Source organism: Necator americanus, chromosome X (genome assembly GCF_031761385.1).
Source record: "Necator americanus strain Aroian chromosome X, whole genome shotgun sequence".
NCBI classification, from domain to species: domain Eukaryota; kingdom Metazoa; phylum Nematoda; class Chromadorea; order Rhabditida; family Ancylostomatidae; genus Necator; species Necator americanus.
In genome coordinates, this window is record NC_087376.1 from 31177609 (window position 1) to 31199135 (window position 21527).

Genomic DNA, 21527 nt, shown 5'->3' on the forward strand with positions numbered 1-21527 from the left:
AGTTGTCACCTAGGAAAAGAGTTTTTCGGAGAACAGCGGTGTATTAAATTCCTTACTGATTGTTTAACTACCCTTTATGATAGCGACTTACTTCGCGAGCGTCGATTTTTTCTGGACGATGACCGCAATAAAGCAAAATAAATAAAGTGAACCATTCTATTTCTTCACAACTACCTGCACCTGGCCCATGTAGGGATTTGCTTCCCCGTGTTATTGTTTTTTTTTTGTATTTGCAGGTTTCGAATGCGACCCCCAGTGAATAAGCAAATTCACAAGAAGCTGTGTAGCTAATCTTACAATAAATACAATACAATAAAATAAATACGATATCACCAACACGCGTGAATGAAATAATGAGAAAATCGAGGGTGAAAATGCTGGACTGGGTGTCCGATTACGCGTGTACGAATTTTGAGCGTTAGAAATCGCAATCGATAGATAAGTTAATAAAAGCCAAAATTTTATTCTATTCGCGATATTATTAAGCAACCGAGTACTTGAGGGATACCTAACTCTGATAAAGCGCTCAGTTGCTGCTCTCGTTCGCATTCTTTGCACTAAAAAGTGGAGAACGAGTATAAATACAAAATCTCCTTAGCTATTTGTTCCCTGAAATCACGTGAACTGAAAGTACGTGCTATGCATATGATAGAGCTTCTCTATTGGGTTCTCTGGATACGGTTTTTCTGGATGTTCCATTTCCAAATCGTCACAATCAGAGCAATTCTCTGAATATGACATTGATTATTGGAATGTTGGAGATGTTTTTAAGAGATCATCTAGTGATTACCTTCATCCGAGCTCTTCTCGCCTTCAATACTTTTACCTTCCGAGTCTAATGCACTCGAACCTCGTTTACTTTCTTCTTTTCGTTGCATTTTCTTCATCTGAGAAAAAAAAATGAGTAAAACTTGATAAACGTAAATTACAAAATATTGGTACTTGCCTTCGCTCGTTGATTCTGGAACCATACTTGCACGACACGGACACTTAGCCCAGTCTCTTTAGCGAGTTGTTCGCGTATCTGCAAAAATTATACTACTTAATCACTTCTTTTAGTGAGTGCAGAAAATCCTAATTTTCACCAATTAGTTTAAAAAATGGGCTGAATTTTGTTCATGTTGTTAACATGGTCATCCCTTATCGTTATCAAATTTGATAAGCAAAGAAACCGGAACTGGATTATTGCATTCCTACGCAATTGACGTAATTCTCCTGTAATTTTAAATGCTCCTGGGAGTTTCCAAGAAAAGAGTTTCCATAGGAGAAAAATGGCACAGGCATATTCTTGGGACTGATACTTGTATGGGTTTAAAACTAAGCACTTATAACCGAACGGAAATGGAAAGAGGTTGCTTTTTACTTTAAGTCACCAATATTATTTTTTGAAGTGTTTCGGTGTATGGCAGGATGAAAAAAGAGGCACAGAACCAGAAAACATGTTGGCATTGAAGCCGGATACAGTCGTCGAGTGGTCAAAAGCTGTGAACTGAATGAGTGACATGATTTCGAACTGTGAGAAGTCATGACGTCGGAAACTGTGTTACATGGCAAAAAAAATTAAATTAAAAATTAAATCTGATAAGAACACGATCATCTTCACCTCCGCTACACTTCCACCTCTATGTGGTCGACAAAAATTCTCTAATTCGCCACTTGACCCATCTATCTACCCGGCAACAGATTATTTGTGGATGTTTCCCTTATTTCCTTATTTAAAATTATTTTGTGACCACCGTATATGTATTACTTTCTGCTTATCAGGTAGTGGGAAAGTTTTTCGCTCTATTACTTTACTACTGGTTATCTGCGCTACCTCCACAGATTTGCTGGAAATCTGTGCGATGATTTATACAATTCCCAAAATTTTCTGACATGAGGAGTTTGAACAAAATGAGTAAAAGTAATAAATAAAATTTGTGGATCATTTTAGTTAAATATTACAAGATACGTCTTCTCAAAAGTCAGAATATGCTTCATAAAGCTTTAGTTTATTTCTAAAAGAGAAACTCGTGGAGGATCCCAATTATGCAATCGATAGACAATCAACTCTATCATAATTTAGGCTGGATATTCAATTTTTTTTTATTGAAAAATAACTAAAAAACGGAGGACGTGATTTAAGTCGAAAGCTTACCTTTCTGCATGGTTTTGCACTTTTCTCAAACGCTGCTTTGAATTGTTTCCGTTGAGTTGCGTTCAGTATCGTTCTTGGCCTTTTCGGAGTTTTCCTGCTTGACTCTGATGACTCGAAGTCGAACAGCACGGGAGGGCCTGCCACTAAATAAAAATAAAGTGTAAAAAATGCAGAAAATGATAAGATTTTTGGAAACCGTGAAAACAACCAGCAGGACATAAAACAGCACACATGAACGAACTACTATTTATAGAACGGTCATATTCATCCTCTTCTTTGATGGGGATTTCAACTCAACTTTTCTTTTTTAAATTCACTGCGCAAAACGTCAAAATAAATACAGGTTGTTGTTCGTCTTAGAAGGATCGTGCATTGGGCAAATGCTCGATGATTCGTTGTACAGTTCAATAGCTTTACGTTTGAATAAGGGAATATCCAAAAAAATCATTATTGAAATCAATAACCACAACTAATAGTTGCAACAATTCAACGCCTTAAATTATCACGAATAGTAGGGATTTCAAGGATTTTGTGCTGTATTTTAGCGCTACCGAAGTAAAGTACTAATTATTCTAAAGTGTGCACTTAAATTCATCACCACTGGCCCAGTTCATAACCACAATGAAAGTTGTGGAAGGCGGCAAATCCGAGAATTCTGCGTTGAACTGAACGGAAAATCAAAGTAAACAGAAGAAAATATATATGACTGAGCACACGGAACAAATTCCGATAAGAACATTCTCAGGGTTTTGAATTATTTTTTTCCAATGGTTATGTTTTCCGTTCTTTAGTTCATCCTTTAGTTTAGAAAATTCCAAGCTTTCATTAAATATTGGCGATACTCGAGAAGTAGCAGAAAACAAATAGCCGGAGGGCAAGACAGCACCGATGGATGTCGATTAGTTTCAACGTAAAATGTCAGGAACAATAAATAAAATGTTACGAGGAGTAAAGGAAAATTAAAAACTGAAAACTAGCGAAAATCTATGGATCATACGATAATGTCATCAAATCAGAAATGCAATCTCTGAGAATTTTTGACAAGGAATATAGATATAACAATAAAAAAATCTCTTTCTATGAATGTACTTACTTGAATGTAAATGATTCTGTAGTAACATATGGTAGTCCTTCCGACATACAATCTCTCCTTCCACGATCAGATATTCATCTCCCTACAACTTTAAAACTATAACTATAGATGTAAACTGCGCATAAGATGTGATACGGTGCCAAATGTTTTGATGTCGTGTTTCTTTAATTATTCATTTGTCTGACATCAAGTATACATGCTGGTTCTTGAGCAGTCATAACAAAATCTTGCTTATTCATACCTTTTTAAACTGCATATGGCAATAGAAGCATGAAAAGCACTGTTGATGATACGTGGCATGCTGACATCGGAAAACCAGATCGCGTGACGCTAAAGCTCCATGACATCTTGCACAGAAGCGGCCGAATAAGCTGAAAAGAGACCAGGTAAAGATCACGGATGGGACAAGGACACAGTTCAGAAGGGAAATATACATGTCATACTTAATTCTGACCTAAAATAGGTCACTTTACTACCCGTTTCAATGAGCCCCAACCATTAAAATCATGGCGGATGGCCTCCACATGTTTTATGAAATGTCGAAAATTAGAGGTGAAGTCGCCGAAGTAGAGCGCACGCTTTCTGTATCTTTTTACCTTTTAACTTGAGTTAGGGCATTGTCATTAGAGATTTGGTGGCGAGGTCAGAACAGCTATTCCTTAGGAGTGGATAGGATTCTAAAATAGTCCCCCAAAATTTGTAATCGTTTCAAATCCAGGTAGTTCCTGCAGACTGATGATCATGTTCTTAGGCTATCGATCATCCACCTACAACGTATCGGCCACCCAAGGCGCCTCTCGGTAGGTCACTGCAAAATCGACTTGCCATCCTCTGTCATCTACCATACTTGCAAATAGAAAACAAAAATGTAAGATTAAACAAGCGGTACAGTAGGAGGAGTACTTCACTTAAGATATAAAGTGCAGTTTTCTTCTAAGTTAAGCCGTATCCGTGAAGATTTCTAATAACTTTAAGAGGAAGCAGTAGATCAAATTGGGGTCGATGCTATCGGCAAAGTCGTTTGTCCTTCCAGGCAAACACAATCTTGCACCAACACATCGATCGCGTTTTGTGGTCGAAATGGCTAATCCCAGGATTCGGTGAGTATTTTTGGATTTTTGTTGTTAAGTCATGACATTTCACTTCTTTCTTGGCACAATTCTGTATCCTTATAGAAAAAGCAACCTCTTTTTCAAGACTCTATGCGGGTGACTGCATCCTTAACCTGCTCCGGTACTTTCCTGGACAAGTAAGATGGTCAGGAACATTTATCTGATAGGAAGGAACAAGAGTGCAGCGACAGGCAGGTTTCCTTTCGTACTTCATGAATTAATTATCCAGGATGTACAAGTTCACTAAACAAACAGTCCTAGCCTTGAGCTCTTCGGTGCTCCAACCTATCTAATCAGCATTGGATAGGGAAATTCGAAATAATATCCAGATGAAAGCAACTGTTCCTAGTATTGTTGTTTTAGTCCGAATTCTTATTGCTGTACTCTTAACTCTTTTACATGAGAAAGAACGAAGGCCTTTTCTGCCAGTAAATTTACTACTCAGAAAAAAACCACGTAATCTACTACATAAAAATGATGGTTTTTTTTTCATTACAACGGAATTCTATGAGTTCTTGTAGAAATGAAAATCGGATGTTCCATTGATTGATTCATATTTTTGTTCAAAAACTGCAATCTATGTTCAGCGGCGATTCTCATTAGAAGGGTACGAGACATGAGGAAATACATTGCTGAAGCATTTTTAACAGAACTTCGAATAGATTTTTTCATCCATAGTTGAAAATGTTCCTCTGTTTATGTGCGAGATCAGATAGCATCTGTTACCTGTGTTTAAGAGTCGAGGTTCGTTGCCCTCAATTTTTTATAGAATAAATAATTTGAAGTTTATTATTCTAATGATAGCTGAATTTCGCTGGATAGTCAAAAGTTCGTGGAATCTTGGAACTGTTTTGAACTGTGATACCTCCAAAACTGTTCGATACTCGAATGTGCTTCTTGGCAGATGAGTAGCTCCAGGTCGCTCGTTAAGAAATACTGGTTAAATTGGGAACACGAGTGACAAGCTATCCTCAGCTGCCAAGTCGGTGTGAAGGCGAAGATCGATGACGCTAGAGAAGGCTAACGTTACCGTATCACACTCTCAGGGTAGCTGTAGTTGGGATGTAACGAGCAGAATAATTTATTTCACAAGTATTTGTTGTTCAATCTCTAAAATCCCAGATTCACGAGCACACTAACACACATTTTGGTTATCCTCTTCGTCTTTTTTCTATTGTTTATATGAATTTATGAAAGAGGAGTTTTGTGCACCAATTACATTACGTAAATTATTGCACATCGATATCTGTTCGACACTGCTTCCAGTGACTGTCCCCACTTCATCAAATAGTTGATTTGCTCGTTGATTGCAATATTGCAGACCCCCTAGTGAGCGACCACAACAGCGGAACGTCCCGACACTGCCATTCAGTTGAGTGCGTCAGGGGATTTAATTAAAATCAGGGAAAAAAAAACCACAACGAATATGGTGACAGTGGCATGATATCTCTCAACGAGAATCAATATCTAGTGATAATTGCCTCTGGAATCCTTGTGACACATTGTCGTCTTCGTCGTCCTTAATCGCCGCAAATTTCGCGCTAGCCCTTAAATAGACGCATTCGCAAATCTTAGTGCTGACAATTAGATGCTTATATTGCGTCGGTAGCCTCCTGAATAAACATTTAAGGCAAACACTGTCGAGCAAGAGAAGGTATACTGTAACGTTGGCGCATCCTTCGTTTTTCGCGCTCTTCAGGCCACGCAGATGACATATAGACGAGAGTTCAAAGAGGGATAACGAATGCGTCAAGAAAAGGAAGGGTGTATTTAAGAGAGGTGTCAAAATATTGTGATTCGGTTCAGAAAAACGCAAAGGTTGCATGTTTGCGAAGAAGACGTAGTGGTCCTCTTCTTATCTTAGGTGATATTATCAAGTAATCCTCCATCAATTTAATTCGATGGCACCCATCACTTTTATTCTAAAATCCTGGATAGGAGAAATCACAACCGTAATACGTTCTGTGTAAGAAATCGATGGTTAGAGAAGGGAGCGTTACGAACTATTTTCGGATACGGTATGAGACTCTCATGATTAAAGAAATGTTGTAGTGATTAGATGGAAAATGTCTTCCAATGTGGAAACCATCTTTTATATACGTCCTTATTTCACCGCGGTGTAAATCATTATTAGCGACAAAGTGCTTGGTTTCATTTTTCTTTGTGTTTTCAACATTTTTATCAGGCTTCTGTGAGAAACATGTTTTTTACGCTTTTTGATACATTCTAAAGGATTAATTAGATATATTACAATAGAATTAGAATTAGGATAGAATTAGATGTGAGATGTATAAAAAAACCTACAGAAACAGTTTTTAAAAGTATTTCTTGTGAAGATGTGCGCAAACATCCTGGGATAAGTGAATGTTAGATCAAGTTTCATTGCGATTTAACTCCTTCCACTTATTTTTGCCTAAATATTCGTACGACGCTTACAAGCGACATTTGAAAAATTTGCTGCATAATTTTTTTTTTAAAGAATAGTTCTCTAATTTTTCGTTTACAAGTTACTATGTATTCCTTTTAAAGAAAAGCTTCGCATTCTCTCACTTGTCATCCCAGGAGCACATTCTAGAAGTTAGCTCGGCATTTTGAATGGCGTGAAAAAACTGCACCTTAGGTGATCGTTTGTATTATAATCTGATCAATTTATGAATGTGTGACGCAGTGTGATTATTGAGGATTTTACGTTCGCCTTGTAATCTTGCCCTCTAATCCGGCAAAGATGTCGAGGCAGGTGATTCTATTACAGATTCAGAGAGTCGCGCTAGCTATGTGTTAAGCCGGCCAATGACACATTATTGCTGGATTATAGGCTATCGCGAAACCCTTGACACCAGCCGTTGGGCTTCCTGTAGGAGGCCATGAGAGCGGGTAGCAGGCAGCTGGCTACGAGAGGGCGAGCATTGCCGTCCTATTGCATCATTGCTACTTGTACATGTAATCAACGAGTGAGGAGGTGCAGGTTGACCCAGCAATTGTTTCCGGAACCAGAAAAAGAATGTAAATAACGAACTAAAATTTGAATGCTGTTTTGGAATACATAAATTTTGCGATGACAGACAGATGACACGATACCGGGAATGTTTGCACGGAAAAATATAAAGGAATGTGCATCCAGATATGCTAACAAAAACTAGCTACAACATGCGTGGATATTTCAAAGCTTCTCCTCATCTAAAGCGAGTTCCAACAGCTTCTTTCTCTGTTTTCAATTTACTACTGCAAAAACTTGTAGCATTTGCTTACGAGAGAGATACGAGAAAAATCCAGCGATTTGGGAGAAATTGGGAGCCACAAGGAAGCAGATGAATTTTTTTTACCAGTTTTTTATTGATTCCATTTTTTTACGGGTTTTTTGTTGATTCCAAATTTACTCTTCTTGTGGTGTTTTTTCGTGTGGGCAATAAAAAAGAGAAAAAGGTTTCTTCTCCTATTAGTTAGTAATTGTTGCTAAAGATTTCTAGCAATTTGATCTTAATCGCTTTAAATGAGACAGAACGTTACCGAATTTAAAACGTTTCACGCTAGTTTTTGACTAAGAAGAGTTCTTTTAGTAAAGGTGTGCTAATTTCCTCAAATGATGAGTTGGTGCCTCAAAAAAAATCTTCGTGCTACTCGTACAAGCTGAACGAACATTCAGTTATCCAGTGACGTGACAATGGTCTCTTCCGTATCATCGTTACGCAAGTGCGCGAACGAACGTAATTTGACAACAGTAAGGAGCCAAAATGGCGATATGATGAATGACATATCAAGTGAAGATCAACGTTATTGGAGGACGAGAGATGGAGGATGCTGAGGACGATGATTACAATCAAATGAACAAGTATTAAATGAGTATGCAAATTGAAGGCGGTGTGCTGTGATAGGCAAGGTGAACGATATTATCGCTAAAATCTCCTGGGAGTTTCGGTTTTCAAGTGCTCACCGCCGCGCCCTCAATGAAGAGGCGGTAAGAAATGACACTTCTCAAATTTGTGAATGCTGAAGTACGTGGAAGAAAGGAGCGGTTCACACGCGACCGCAACATTAAGTGGGTTGGGAACATAAAGAAAATGCTAAGGAACATAAAGGTGGCATGCCCAAGGAAAGCTGAGCTGTTATGCTTAATGGCCTAGAAGTTTTGCACACTGATTCTGAAGGTCGGATACGGAGTTCTGGGAATCGCTTCCAGTAAAAGCACAAAAAAGGTTGAAATGCTGGCTAAGATGCCAATTGCAATGAAGCTCTAGAAAGATCAAACTAACATTGAGTGATCCTCTCTGCAGTAGAGACGCCCATCCTTCGAAAAGCAAGTGGGACTGTTGGAAAGATTTTGATTGCAAGCTACGCAGCGTAGACAGCACTCATGGAATGAATCTGACATCACCTGTAATATTAAACGTATGTTGCTGTTTCCAAACAGTAACCATAGAGGAGACACAAAATTACAGTCACCGAATGGCATAAGTTATATTGGCTCTGACCGTTTGTGCGTGTGTGTGTTTGTGACTGCATATAGGATAATACTGTCCAGGATTTCAATTAAAACGAATGAAAATAGAACTATTAAACAGGGTAGTATGTGGCTGTGAACGCGAAAATGAAGTTTTGAGGAGCTGCCAGAGCGCGTCAGCGAACAATTAGGATTTGTCATTGCTGAACGCTGTTCGCATTTCGTCTCCGTGTCCTCTTCTCTATGGTATTGTGGCAATAAAGGCGAAGAATGTTATTTACCCTGAGAACGAATTGATCCTTAATTTCGTAGCCGCATACAGCACACACCGCTTCCTCCGCCTGTGCTGGACTAGTACTTGAGCCTAAAAGTAATGAAAGGAGTTGTTGAGGCCAGAGAACCGTTGCTGATGCACAGGAAATATCCTGTAAATTTAAGGCAAGTGAGGATGAAGATTGTCTATATGCCTACTAGAGCACTGCTCGCCTCCGTCACAAGGTGAGGCACGGTGAACGACGTTTACCGACGTGAACCCGATAGTCAGCTGCATCCTAAGCAGAGTTAAGCAACTGGGGTTGAACCGAGGTTACGGGCGAATCAATGTATCGAATGTCGCAGTGGTCCGGTGTGCAATTTATTGTTGCGAGCGGAGTGTTTCATGGCGAATACCATAACATACTGGTGAACGTTCAACGCCATGGATGCAGCTATGATGCCAAGGGCAGTGTCACGGTCGCCGGACATTCATCAAGTAACGAGAACGGAATTGATAAAAGCTCTGACTGCGGAGAAGGGTGAGCATGAAAACGGAAGTGATAAAATTGATAGTTTGTTATCCCAGAGAATTATAAAAATTGACGAAAGTTAAATGTTGAGAAATGAGGAGCAGAGGCATCTGTTCTGGAAGGCTACACGAGTAAGCGAACAAATGGTTGAATGAATGAATTGCTGCGATGCGCAATAATAATATTAATTTCGACATGGAATTAGCAGCAGTTGCCGCCCCATGAACACAAAAAGAGTATTTTTTAAGCAAAGTGCAATGTAGCCGTGGAAGTGTAGTACAAATGCAATTAAATCGTTGTCATTATCACTAACCAACAGGACGGAAAGCTGTTGTGCTAAATTGTTGTCGAACAGTAGCTTCGCAGAACGTTGGCGATTGTTCGTCCAGGTCAACTAATTCTGCACTAAAAAATAAAGAGATAAAAACAGTCAATGACGTTGCTGTGAACGTCCATGAAGTGGTCCTTTTTAATGATGTATATATGGTGATAAATTCAGTTTTAGAGAATATGGATGGAGTTGCATTGGAATTAGGGCTGACATTATCTAATCTATTAGATGGTTAAAAATTGAGGTTCACTTACCTCTGCATTACGCCTATCATGTATGCTGATGTGTAAAGCGGATTTGGGATGCACGAAGCACGATACCGTAGTCTCGCCCCGCCCACTTCTCGGTCAAGCTTCGCGGCGAGGATTTATTCGTCGGTCCGGAAAAGTGGTGATGTTTCACCATAGCGAGCAGAAGATTAGTTTCAGGATAAAATATAGCTGACGTTTAGCTAATGTTTGGCTAGTTCAACGATACTCAGTTGGCTTCCGTTCCTTTGTACTTTTTCCGTATCAGCGAGTTAGCAGGTTTCGGGCCCCTCAGCACTGTGTGAATTGCTAAAGGTCGATAATTCTTGTCACATTATAAAATCTTCTTGCTGAACAACGCTACGCGGGGGTAGAAGTGTGCGCTGTTGCGTGCTATCAGAAGGGCTATCCGTATTCACCAATTCCTCTGAATTGAGGCGCATTTGTTCTTTGTTCAAAGTTTTCCCGCGAAATCCCTGCAAATCCTCGGAACGGAGAAGTGATAACTAAGCAAATTATAGTTCCACTTGTTTGTAAGCCTTTTTTCAGACTGCACCTAGAAAGAAGTTTAAAAAGAATTTTTCATCAATCTTACTGGTATGAGCTTTCGTATTTTTACTCACAATTTTAGTTCGTGTTCGGAAAAATCCGTTCTTGTAGGGGTCTTGTTACTTTCTGGGCATACTTTTGTGCTTATTGTCAATTATGGTTAAAATTAATCCAAAGATAATTTGAGCTGAGATGGATCAATAATTGATTTTCACCGCTGAACACGTGCCGAACCTTTACACGCGAAACTGTTGCAAATGTAATTGTAATAATGTAATAATTAACAGTTAACAAAGCATCCTGAAAAATAGGTGACGTCATTTCAAAACGCAAAAATGTTTATTTTTTTCTGAAAGTGTTCACGTGGAATGCGAAGAGTGTAAGGTTTTTTATACTGGAGATTTCTGCAAAGGACTAGCTTTGTCAGCACTTCTATATCCCAAACGCTGGAGCGGATTTTACTTTTCGCTTCGCTTGTTCAACAGAGTTCACAGTCGTCCCAGTAGGAACATCTGCTTTTCGACATTTAAATGGAACGTGTCACCGCATCCGAACATGAGTAAAGGTGTGGGTTTCTCATACATCAAATACGACATTTCTGTCCTGTCGGTACCGTCTGTGAATCACGCTGCTCCCTTTTTGTTATGACCGACGTCGATTCAGCGTCGCCAAGTGCACTTGTAGCCAGAAACATGCGCATCCCTGCAGCTCGATAGTGTTCGCCGTCTAATCTCCGAAGAACGGGAAGGTTTTTGAGTCCGTACGTTGGGAAGAGATTTGAAGGTAGCCGCACTAGAACGTGCTCACTCACTTATAATAAATTTCAAAAAAGAATAAGCAACTAAGAGAAATCTTAATTCGCTATTCCCTCTATTTGGAATCCAGGTCACTTCTACAAATGAGTGAGATATCGCCGAATTTTCTTTTTTTTAAGTTCTCTCTGCTTCTAAAGGGATCTCAGTATTTCTTGGCTTTGGAAAACCACTTGACCTAGCGTAGTGCGCCAAACACAGACTGTATTTTCGGCGCAACCTGATAAAAATACTTAGGCAAACCCAAACAAGGACATGTGGGATGTACCCAAACTGAGCGTTGAATGAAACGTCTGAGTAGACCGTCGACTTCCGGACCCGCAGCGCAGCTGCTCCGGTTCCAATTCTAGAGCAACAAGTCTTCAAATGCTTGTTCTTCGTTTACTACTTGAAAACGAGGATTGGGGCTGCTGTTCTATACTGGGAAACGTAAAGAACCAAAATTCATCTCAACTTTGTTGTGTGATAATGCTCTGTCGTTAATTAGCTCTCTGTTTATTGGTCTGATTCATGGATTCTATCGTCTCTCTCCTCCCTACTGCTTAGTGCTGCTTCCTCGCCTGATATTCTGCTCCAGTTCTGCCACCAAGTAATTCTAAACTCCTGTATAACATTGATTAGGCATGTCTCAGGTGAATTTCTCTGGAAATGCTTCGTAATACGTCAAAGCTATCCTATAAAACTGTCACAAAGCTGCACTTTTTTAGCTACTGCAAAAATGACCGATAAAGCAACGTGACTTCACACACAACGTGGCTTGACACTACTGCCCATTTTTGCCTCCTTTCTCCATTTCTGTCAATTTTTGCCTTCAATTAAAAGGTAGCAGTACCTGAACGCACGCTTAACATATTGCATGCTTCTCCATACGAATATCCAAAAAAGGTTTAGTTTTATTTACGCTCACATACATACATCCAGCAGATTTCGTGGTATTGCCTTGCTCACAGGCGTTCTTGAATGCATTCCAATATTCGACTATTCGAGATGCTTTTGTAACAGTCGAACTTTAGAGGAAATAGAATCCTTTAGAAGGCGCGGATTTGGAAGAAGTTCCAAAAGACGTATTCGGATAAGTTTTTTCGCAGAAAGAATTGTGTGCATCAGAGCATGTAGAGTTATCTCCCGTTTCCGTTCAAGTTTGCCACATACTTTGGTTTGACTATTTCAGTCACGCTTTCGCTACTGACGTTAAATCCATTCATGAAGGTTCAGGATAACACGCAAATACTATCAATGGTTTTGTGCAACTCTATGTTTGTTCCGCATAGGAGATTTGCTCCTATCGACGGGAGTAATGTTAATCGCTAGGTAAAGATATCTCGTCCTCTCAAAGCAGAAGTTCCGTAAGATCGCTGCAGTACCACTACAAAGTTGGCTTACAAGAGTTCCAAAAGGACGCTATCATGAATTTGTGCTGGCAGCCGATCCATGAAGAAAAGCAGTGGCACGTAGGTCGAGATCTACAGTTTCTAGAAACATCTAGCGCAGTTCGCCGAGGCCGCCCTTTAGAGAGATCGATCGCAAGAGATTTTGAACTTTGGTCATGTCCATCTCGGCAAGGCCACTCCGAGATCGTCTAAACTATGGAAGAAGCTGCAAGCTCATCCTGTTGGAGGCAATTGCGAGGTTCTGCAACAGAAAACCAGCCCTTACAGTCTTCATTCTAGTCTTCATAATTCGGCATTCTACAAACGAGCTTTCTTACCTACAGTATCCAGCGGTAGGGTGGTGATCATTTCGATCTCCAATATGCCTTGGTCTCTGCACTGTTTCTCGACGTTTCATTACCCCCCTGTCGATACCACTAGGCGGTTTATCGGGCCCAGCACAGGGGATGAACAGTTACAATACTTTGTTCAGGATTCCTTTTAATGTCTAGTTTATTTCTATTTGATCCCGATCTCGCTTCTCTCGGAATTTTACTTATTGTTTTTGGAGACTTGTTGACTTGTCGTGGTGTTCTGTTGTAGTTTCGGGTAATTTTCAGTATTTCTCTTTGGCCAAAGTGGTGTTGTAATAAGACAAGATAGGTTGCTTAGAAGATTGTTGTATTTCTTCTATGATCCTTAATATACGTGAAATTATAACTGAACTTAGACGAAGGGAACTTTCCGGGGCATAGTATGTCTGAGGGTTTGTGCATTTTTTCCAACTAGTGTTTCCCTTTCTTTTATGAGCATTGAAGTGGGGTGAGTTAAGGTGTGGAGAAAGAAGAGAAGGATCTCGGAGAAAGTAAAGGCACCAAACCTCAGCTCCACTTCGCGCCAAAAAGACAAAATCCTGCGCTTCGATCGGATCCATACCACAACTAGATATTGAGTCGACTACGTTTCAGCGTTTTAATGAGTGCTTAATTGCAAAGCTCCATTCCTTTTCGAGAAATTTTTTTTATTCGACACACAAAAGGGATACTCTGAATATTTGTCTAGGAATGCTTTTTCTACCTCCCTTCGACATTGATCCTCTCACAAGTGCTATTGTTCATGATTGGTGAACAACATCTACTGATAGTTTCTTGAATGTTCCTCTTACTGAGTGAACGTTTGTTCTGAAATTAGTTTATAGGTGCACCTCCATGCTTGCTTTCATCGACACGACCTGCTCGGATGGTCACCTTTATACAAAAGGTATTAACTGATTTATTCCACTTTACAAGAAACACTTTAGAGCTTTCCACTAAGCTTGCTTGTTATCAAACGTGTCCTTCTTTTGCAGAGAAGCGGATCAATCGCTTTGCTGCTGTCGCTACTGTCGAGTAAGAAGCGATGAAGTTAGTGAGTGTTATTTGAGCAGAAGCTTACTTGAAGTTCCTTTCCCCGTTGTTTAATAAGAACTTTTTCAGTTTTGTTTTCGATGCTGCATTCTCAATTTTACCAAGCTCTCCTCCATCCATGAGAAAGACAACGAAATTTCGTGAGCATTCCTATCTTTCTTATTTCGTTGGATGTTAACGAACTCGCACATCATTTTGTGTCTGTAGCGAGATCCGGGAGATCACAAGAAGAGTGAAATCCTCTAAATCATCAAAGAATGGGATCCTTTTAGTTATTCTCGAAGTTGTATACTGCTTCTAAGGTAAAGAGCAGTAAAGAAGGGCGTATCTGTATGTATGTATGTATTGCGCCCCAGACGTCGAACTTGGGTAGTTAAACCTTTATTGCAACAAGCAACAATAAAGAACTGCATGCTGTAGCCCTTTACGCAGCGGGAAAAACAGCCGGACCGAGCTATCGAGTGATGTTAAATTTTATCCGATAGGATAGATCAGTCGATTGACAATGCTTTATATGTTACTATGATCGAAATGCAGTAATGAATTGAGAGACGTCTTTATGCTCGTCGCTTTTCAGTGATGTCGTTCATGGTAGGGCGATCAGTATCATGAGTGGTCGTCATGGCGTGGTCCAGTAGGTCCATTGATAGATTAAAACTATCAAACTAGCAGTGACTAGTGAGTTTGTGAAGAACAACATTATCCCCTCGGTTAGTTTGTTGGCAAACTACGACGTGTCATGTCGTCGATGGTGATGAAGGCGCATTGCTTCTCCTTCTGTGCTACAGCGATGATTTGCTAATTTGACCGACAGTAGCCTGACGGTTTTTTTTTTTTTTTTTGGTAGAGAGGCTTGGGTTAGAGGGAAATGGATTAAAATAGAATTTTTAAAAATTTAAAAAAAATTTAAAAAAAAATAAAAATAATCATAAAGACCGATTGTAGTATTTTATGATCTTAAACCTTGTTTCTTTGGTGCTAACGCGAGCGTGCATTTTAGGTCCAGCCATGGTTATCTTTGAGTGAACCTGATTTGGGATTGTGTTTCCTTGAGGAGAGTATGGAACTGTGAGGTGTTTGTCCTCGCAGTTCATCGTTTCTTTTGTTGGTAAGTCGCTGCCTGTGCAAGTAACAGTTGTCATTTGGAGGGAGTGGTACCAGCCTTGGAACCCGTCATTTCCTTGACTGTCGCAGAATTCTCTTTCTTTTGGTAGTGATCAGGAGTTTGGCGTCTACCATCGTAGAGGTCTGCGACAACCATATAGGTGTTGTGCATTATTTTGAACTAGATCCGTCATCAGCGAATGGGCAACCGATCTTGATTTTGTCGCAGAACACCTGATGTTCAAGTCTGCACAAATGTACTGAACCCAATTTTCTTTTTTGGGTGACAGATGGGTGCAAAACTGTAGAAGTGTAACGTAAAACTCTACAATAAGTCTACTAAGCGGTTTCGGTCGGAGTGCACTGCATAGGCTTATTTTACGAGATTCCTTTCCAAAAAATTACTTCATTGCCGTTGGAAATGAAGAGAAAGCAGAGCGTCAGCGTTGGATGAACTGCAGGAGAGCTGTCCATGATCCTCAGCTGGTCATGATATTTCGGCACGATTGGCTGCATGATGATTGTCGACATTTCATTTTTTGTCTTTGTTGAACTCCAACCGTATTTCTACATTAACGTTCTCCTTCTATGTCGAAATCTTCTTCTCGGACGTTGTCGACGAACACGACATGTACGATATAACAGGGAACCACTGCTCAAGTAAAAGTAACCGTGGCCAGGTCCTGCACAGCTTTCTATGGAGCTCATGATCCCTGAGTGCTTGTTCCTTTGAAATAGCTCAAGGATTTCGTGCGCCGTTCTTACATTTTGCACTTTTGATCGAGCGGATTCCAAAATTTAACAGTCGCTTTGCACCAATGACACTCTGGCTTGTGTTTCGAGTGAACATCAGAGACTGCCAATCGCAGATTAAGTGGAGACCTGTCGAAAGAAGCTTGTGTAGAAGCAGAGTAACCGCGTATCTTATTGAGAAGCCGAGTGCACGCCTCTTGAATGTCGGTGTTTAACTTGAACATTTTCATGAATTCTAGGAAGCATTTTCTCTGTAATGTTGCTGCTGCGAGCACAGTTTCGTTTCCAAAGTGGACATGACGTCTTCCAGGGAAACGATGACTGATGCAGTTGCCACTGTCAACGTGATATTGGTAAGTAAAGTTCGTGAGATCTAATCGATGTAGTCTGATACACTGAATTTTTGTGGCTCCGTCTTGAGCAAAAAAAAAAGGTTTAACACATGCTCCTACGCACATTGACATTGTCAGGGACATGATGTTTATACATCCTGTACCACAGCAATTTTTCTTATTGTCACCGGAACGGGTCGCGTATACAATAGTGAGTGAACGATATCCTTCGGTGCAAACTACGTACTGGTCTCGCTTCTGGTTGACAACTTCATCGTTCACAAATGAATCGTTGTATTGCCAGTGGAGGACCCTATTATTGCATCCAGTAAGCAGAAAAACGTGAGCGCGGATAGAATCGTCGGCTGCAGCACAGTAGTAATGGTCCAGGCTTAATGGGTAGCTTTATGGTCCCCTACTCGTTATCGAAGGTAGCAATGATGCATTTCTTCTTGTGGAGAAGGACAAAAGTAAATGTTGTCAGACTCTACTGTCTGTTGTTTTCTCAACGAAATTTGTTTTGTTCTGAATTGACTGAAAAAATTGAAAAATTGAATTAAAGGATTGAATTTGTTCTTTTGGGAAAGAAGATCGAGTTGCATTCTCTGAGTGGTTCCATTGAGCAGCTATACTTCTCTTTCGCGTTGTCTGTTCTAGTGCTCAGTGCGGAAATTCGCGCAATATACATGCACTACCAGGAGTGATGAAGTTAGCTAGAAGTACAAATGTGTCTGCCTCCGGTGCACGGTTACCAGCTAGTTTTTATCTATGTGCAGTATATTTGTCTCTCGTAAATTGCTGAGGTTGATGTTGCGCCAAATTCACCAGCGCTTTTTCATCATTTAGTATGCAGGCGGTTCTCTTCTTGCGGCTGTCTGCAAGTTTGGAGCAGTAATTCCCCAAAGAGGCATGATTTGGATTATAACGACACGCTTGTAAGGCTCAGAAGCCACATTTTAGCTATTTTAGCTCAATGCACTTCGTTTTCAAATTAGTTGAAAGTAGCGGTCCCAACTGTTCGAAATACTTGATACGCATATTCAAGTACCATTGTCAAACCTTTGTCAAAAGTGGATTTACGGTGATTTTGTAAACGGAGTGTTTCGCTAATTTAATCGAAAGTTCGTAAAATGTCCCCCAAAACGTGAGGCGTATATTTGTCCGCTCAATCCTTCTTTATGCCATTATGTCTTGAAAGCAATTGACATTCGTCTGGTGTCTTCGAGAATTTGGTTCAACTGTAGAAACGGAGGACTATCGTCCAATATAAACATTCCCGGTACTCGTCAGCGGGCAAGGAATCTTCGAAGCGCTAAGAGAGGTTCCTCTGTTGATATATCTGTAATAATTTCAATGTGGATTAGTCTTGTCGTCGTACATGTGACTATTACTTAACTTAGTGATTGTTGTTCACTCCGTTATGTCGGCAAGCAGTGATCATGCGAAGACGAAGTAGGAGGTACTTTCCGTAGCAATATACGGGCATGGTATGGGCAAAAACTGCGTGAGTTTTGAGTGAGGCGATAAAATCTCTGGATGAAGAGCTTAGTGTATACAATACCAATATCTTCGCGGTTCATTGGTATCTAATATTTATCTCGCGGAGGAATTACTAAACTTTGACGCTGTTGAATCGATTTCTATTTTGCTGAATATCGCTTCAAAAGTCTTATATTCCTCGTTCACTTGCCGTTGCCCCAAAGGCAGCGTGTTAGCAAAACGACGATAGGAGATTTTCAGCTTTTCTTTGATGCTGCGTCTTCAATTATTTGAAGTTCTCATTCACCGAAGAGAAGGACAACCAAATTCAATATTCCAACTTCCAAATTTTGCTGGATGTCAACGAATTTCCAGGTGGGTACGCTGATATCGTTAATGTTAGGAGGCATTCGTGAGGAATGTGGTGCTGTAGCGTGTGCGCGGGAAAGAGAAGGGAGAGAGTGAGGATGAGAGTGAGAGTGGGAATGACTGAGAGGGCGCGAGAGAGAGGGGAGAGAGTGAGAGTGGGAGTGAGGGAGAGGGCGCGAGAGAGAGTGAGGAAGAGGGTGAGAGGGGAGAGAGTGAGGGTGAGTGTGAGGAAAAGGAGAAAGAGAGTGGAGAGGGTGGGGTGAGAGTGGGTATGAAGGAGAGAGCGCGAGGATGAGAAGGGAGAGAGTGGGAATGACTGAGAGGGCGCGAGAGAGAAGGGAGAAAGAGAGTGGAGAGAGTGAGGGTGGGAATGAGGGAGGGCGCGAGAGAGAGGGGAGAGAGTGAGAGTGGGAGTGAGGGAGAGGGCGCGAGAGAGAGTGAGGGAGAGGGTGAGAGGGGAGAGAGTGAGGGTGAGTGTGAGGAAAAGGAGAAAGAGAGTGGAGAGGGTGGGGTGAGAGTGAGAGTGGGTATGAAGGAGAGAGCGCGAGAGAGAGAGGAGAGAGTGAGAGGGCGCGAGGATGAGAAGGGAGAGAGTGGGAATGACTGAGAGGGCGCGAGAGAGAGAGGAGAGAGTGAGAGGGCGCGAGAGAGAAGGGAGAAAGAAAGTGGAGAGAGTGAGAGTGGGAATGAAAGAGAAGATGAAAGAGAGTGAGGGAGAGGGCGCGAGAGAGAGGGGAGAGAGTGAGAGTGGGTATGAAGGAGAGAGCGCGAGGATGAGAAGGGAGAGAGTGGGAATGACTGAGAGGGCGCGAGAGAGAAGGGAGAGAGTGGAGAGAGTGAGATTGAGAATGAGGGAGAGAGCACGAGAATGAGAAGGGAGAGAGTGAGAGTGAGAGTGGGAATGGGGAAGAGAGCACGAGAAAGATAAGAGAGGGAGTGAGGATGAGGGTGAGAGTGGGAGTGAGAGAGAGAAGAGAGAAATAGAAAGGAGAGAGTGGGAATGAGGGAGAGAGCGCGAGAGAGAAAGGAGAAAGAGAGTGGAGAGAGTGAGAGTGGGAATGAGTGAGAGGGCGCGAGAGAGAAAGGAGAAAGAGAGTGGAGAGAGTGAGAGTGGGAATGAAAGAGAGGGCGCGAGAGAGGGGAGAGATTGGGGGTGAGGGTGAGTGAGGGAGAGGGTGGGAATGAGGGAGGGCGCGAGAGAGAGTGGATTGAGGAGAGGGCGCGAGAGAGAGGGGAGAGGGAGTGGGTATGAGGGAAAGAGCGCGAGAGAGAGTGAGGAAGAGGGCGAGAGGGGAGAGAGTGAGGGTGAGTGTGAGGGTGAGAGTGGGAGAGAAGAGAGAAAGAGTGGAGAGAGTGAGATTGGGAATGAGGGAGAGAGCGCGAGGATGAGAAGGGAGAGAGTGGGAATGAGTGAGAGGGCGCGAGAGAAAGTGAGGTGAGAGTGGGAATGGGGAAGAGAGCACGAGACAGAGAAGGGAGAGAGTGAGAGTGAGAGTGGGAATGAGAGAGGGCGCGAGAGAGGGAAGAGAGGGAGAAGAGAGAAAGAGAAAGGAGAGAGTGGGGATGAGTGAGAGGGCGCGAGAGAGAGGGGAGAAAGAGAGTGGAGAGAGTGAGAGCGGGAGTGAGAGGGAGGGCGCGTGAGAAAGTGAGGGTGAGAGTGGGAGAGAGAAGAGGGCGCGAGAGAGGGAAGGGTGAGAGTGGGAATGGGGAAGAGAGCACGAGAAAGAGAAGGGAGAGAGTGAGATTGGGAATGAGTGAGAGGGCGCGAGAGAGAGAAGGGAAAGAGTGAGGGTGAGGCTGAGAGAGGGCGCGAGAGAAAGTGAGGGTGAGAGTGGGAATGGGGGAGAGAGCACGAGAAAGAGAAGGGAGAGAGTGAGAGTGGGAATGAGAGAGAGGGCGCGAGAGAGGGAAGAGAGGGAGTGAGGGTGGGAGTGAGAGAGAGCGCGAGAGAGAAGGAAGAAAGTGGAGAGGGTGAGGGTGAGAGTGAGAGTGGGAGTGAGAGAGAGGGGAGAGAGTGAGAGTGGGTATGAGGGAGAGAGCGCGAGAATGAGAAGGGGGAGAGTGGGAGTGAGAGAGGGCGCGAGAGAAAGTGAGGGTGAGAGTGAGAGTGGGAATGAGAGAGGGCGCGAGAGAGAGGGCGCGCGAGAGAGAAGGGAGAGAGTGAAAGTGGGAGCGAGAGAGAGAGAGAGAGGAGGAGGGAGAGAGTGGAGAGAGAGTGAGGGTGAGGGTGAGATTGAGAGAGAGGGCGCGAGAGAGGGAAGTGTGGGAGTGAGGGTGGGAGTGAGAGAGAGCGCGAGAGAGAAGGAAGAAAGTGGAGAGGGTGAGGGTGAGGGGTGAGAGAGGTGGGAGTGAGAGAGAGAGGGAGAGAGTGAGAGTGGGAGAGAGAGAGAGGAGAGTGAGAGCGGCGAGAATGAGAGAGTGAGGGGAGGAGAGTGGGAGTGAGAGAGGGCGCGAGAGAAAGTGAGGGTGAGAGTGAGAGTGGGAATGAGAGAGGGCGCGAGAGAGAGGGCGCGCGAGAGAGAAGGGAGAGAGTGAAAGTGGGAGCGAGAGAGAGGAGGGAGAAAGAGAGTGGAGAGAGTGAGGGTGAGAGTGGGAATGAGAGAGAGGGCGCGAGAGAGAGAAGGTGGAGAGTGAGGGCGCGGGAAAGAGAAGGTGGAGAGTGATGGCGCGAGAAAGAGAAGGGAGAGAGCGAGGGTGGGAGTGGGGATGAGAGAGAGGGCGCGAGGAAAAGGAAGTAGAGAACGAAGGAAGGAGTATGAACTAGTGAGCGAAAGGGAATAACTCGTCAAATGAGGAGGGCGGAAGAGAAAGGTATGGTAAGAGAGACTCAGGAGGAGATTGAGCGAGGAAAAGAGGTGGGAAGAGGTGAAATACCATGTGTGAGAGAAGAAGTACGTTATCCAGATAGAGTGTTATCTAGAGTGCGACTGAAAGTAATTGAGGGAATGGTAGAACTCGCCAAATACAAACACAGCTTGAAAAACAAATACTCACAGAAACCCTACCTGTTCTGTCTTCTTAGATGTAGTATTTAAATTGTTCGAGAATAATTAAAAAGATACTTTTTTCAGGATTTAGAGAATTCCACCCTTCCTCATATGAAGGACTAAGAAAGGAAGGATCGATCTGTAGATGGAGCTGGATCATTCTTTCGTGGGAAAAATGCACGGAATTTGTATATTAGAAATAAAAGTCATAGCATTACGACA

The 21527-nt window shown here is 42.3% G+C and overlaps 2 protein-coding genes across 5 annotated transcripts; one reads left to right on the top strand and one right to left on the bottom strand.

Moving 5' to 3' along the window:
• Positions 1-615: 615 nt before the first annotated feature.
• Positions 616-13293, bottom strand: RB195_026040 (uncharacterized protein; the record flags this gene model as incomplete). 2 transcript variants are annotated; one of them, XM_064214404.1, is made up of 10 exons in its annotated part: positions 616-728; positions 791-887; positions 947-1024; positions 2138-2280; positions 3231-3312; positions 3472-3601; positions 8593-8714; positions 9062-9144; positions 9879-9970; positions 13214-13293. In XM_064214404.1, 10 exons carry the CDS (start codon positions 13291-13293, stop codon positions 616-618), a joined length of 1020 nt encoding a protein of 339 aa, XP_064070285.1. The 2 variants fall into 2 exon arrangements, with proteins under 2 accessions (XP_064070285.1, XP_064070286.1); XM_064214405.1 differs by lacking the exon at positions 13214-13293 and adding an exon at positions 10151-10170.
• RB195_026041 (uncharacterized protein) lies at positions 12912-21396 on the top strand (the record flags this gene model as incomplete). Of its 3 annotated transcripts, XM_064214408.1 has the most annotated exons (7): positions 12912-12956; positions 13018-13134; positions 14074-14135; positions 14224-14278; positions 14351-14421; positions 18211-18324; positions 21390-21396. In XM_064214408.1, the coding sequence occupies 7 exons, from the start codon at positions 12912-12914 to the stop codon at positions 21394-21396; spliced, it is 471 nt and encodes a 156-aa protein (XP_064070287.1). The 3 variants fall into 3 exon arrangements, with proteins under 3 accessions (XP_064070287.1, XP_064070288.1, XP_064070289.1); XM_064214407.1 differs by lacking the exons at positions 18211-18324; positions 21390-21396 and having other exon boundaries at positions 14224-14282; positions 14351-14403; XM_064214406.1 differs by lacking the exons at positions 12912-12956; positions 13018-13134; positions 14074-14135 and having other exon boundaries at positions 14274-14282.
• Positions 21397-21527: the final 131 nt, after the last annotated feature.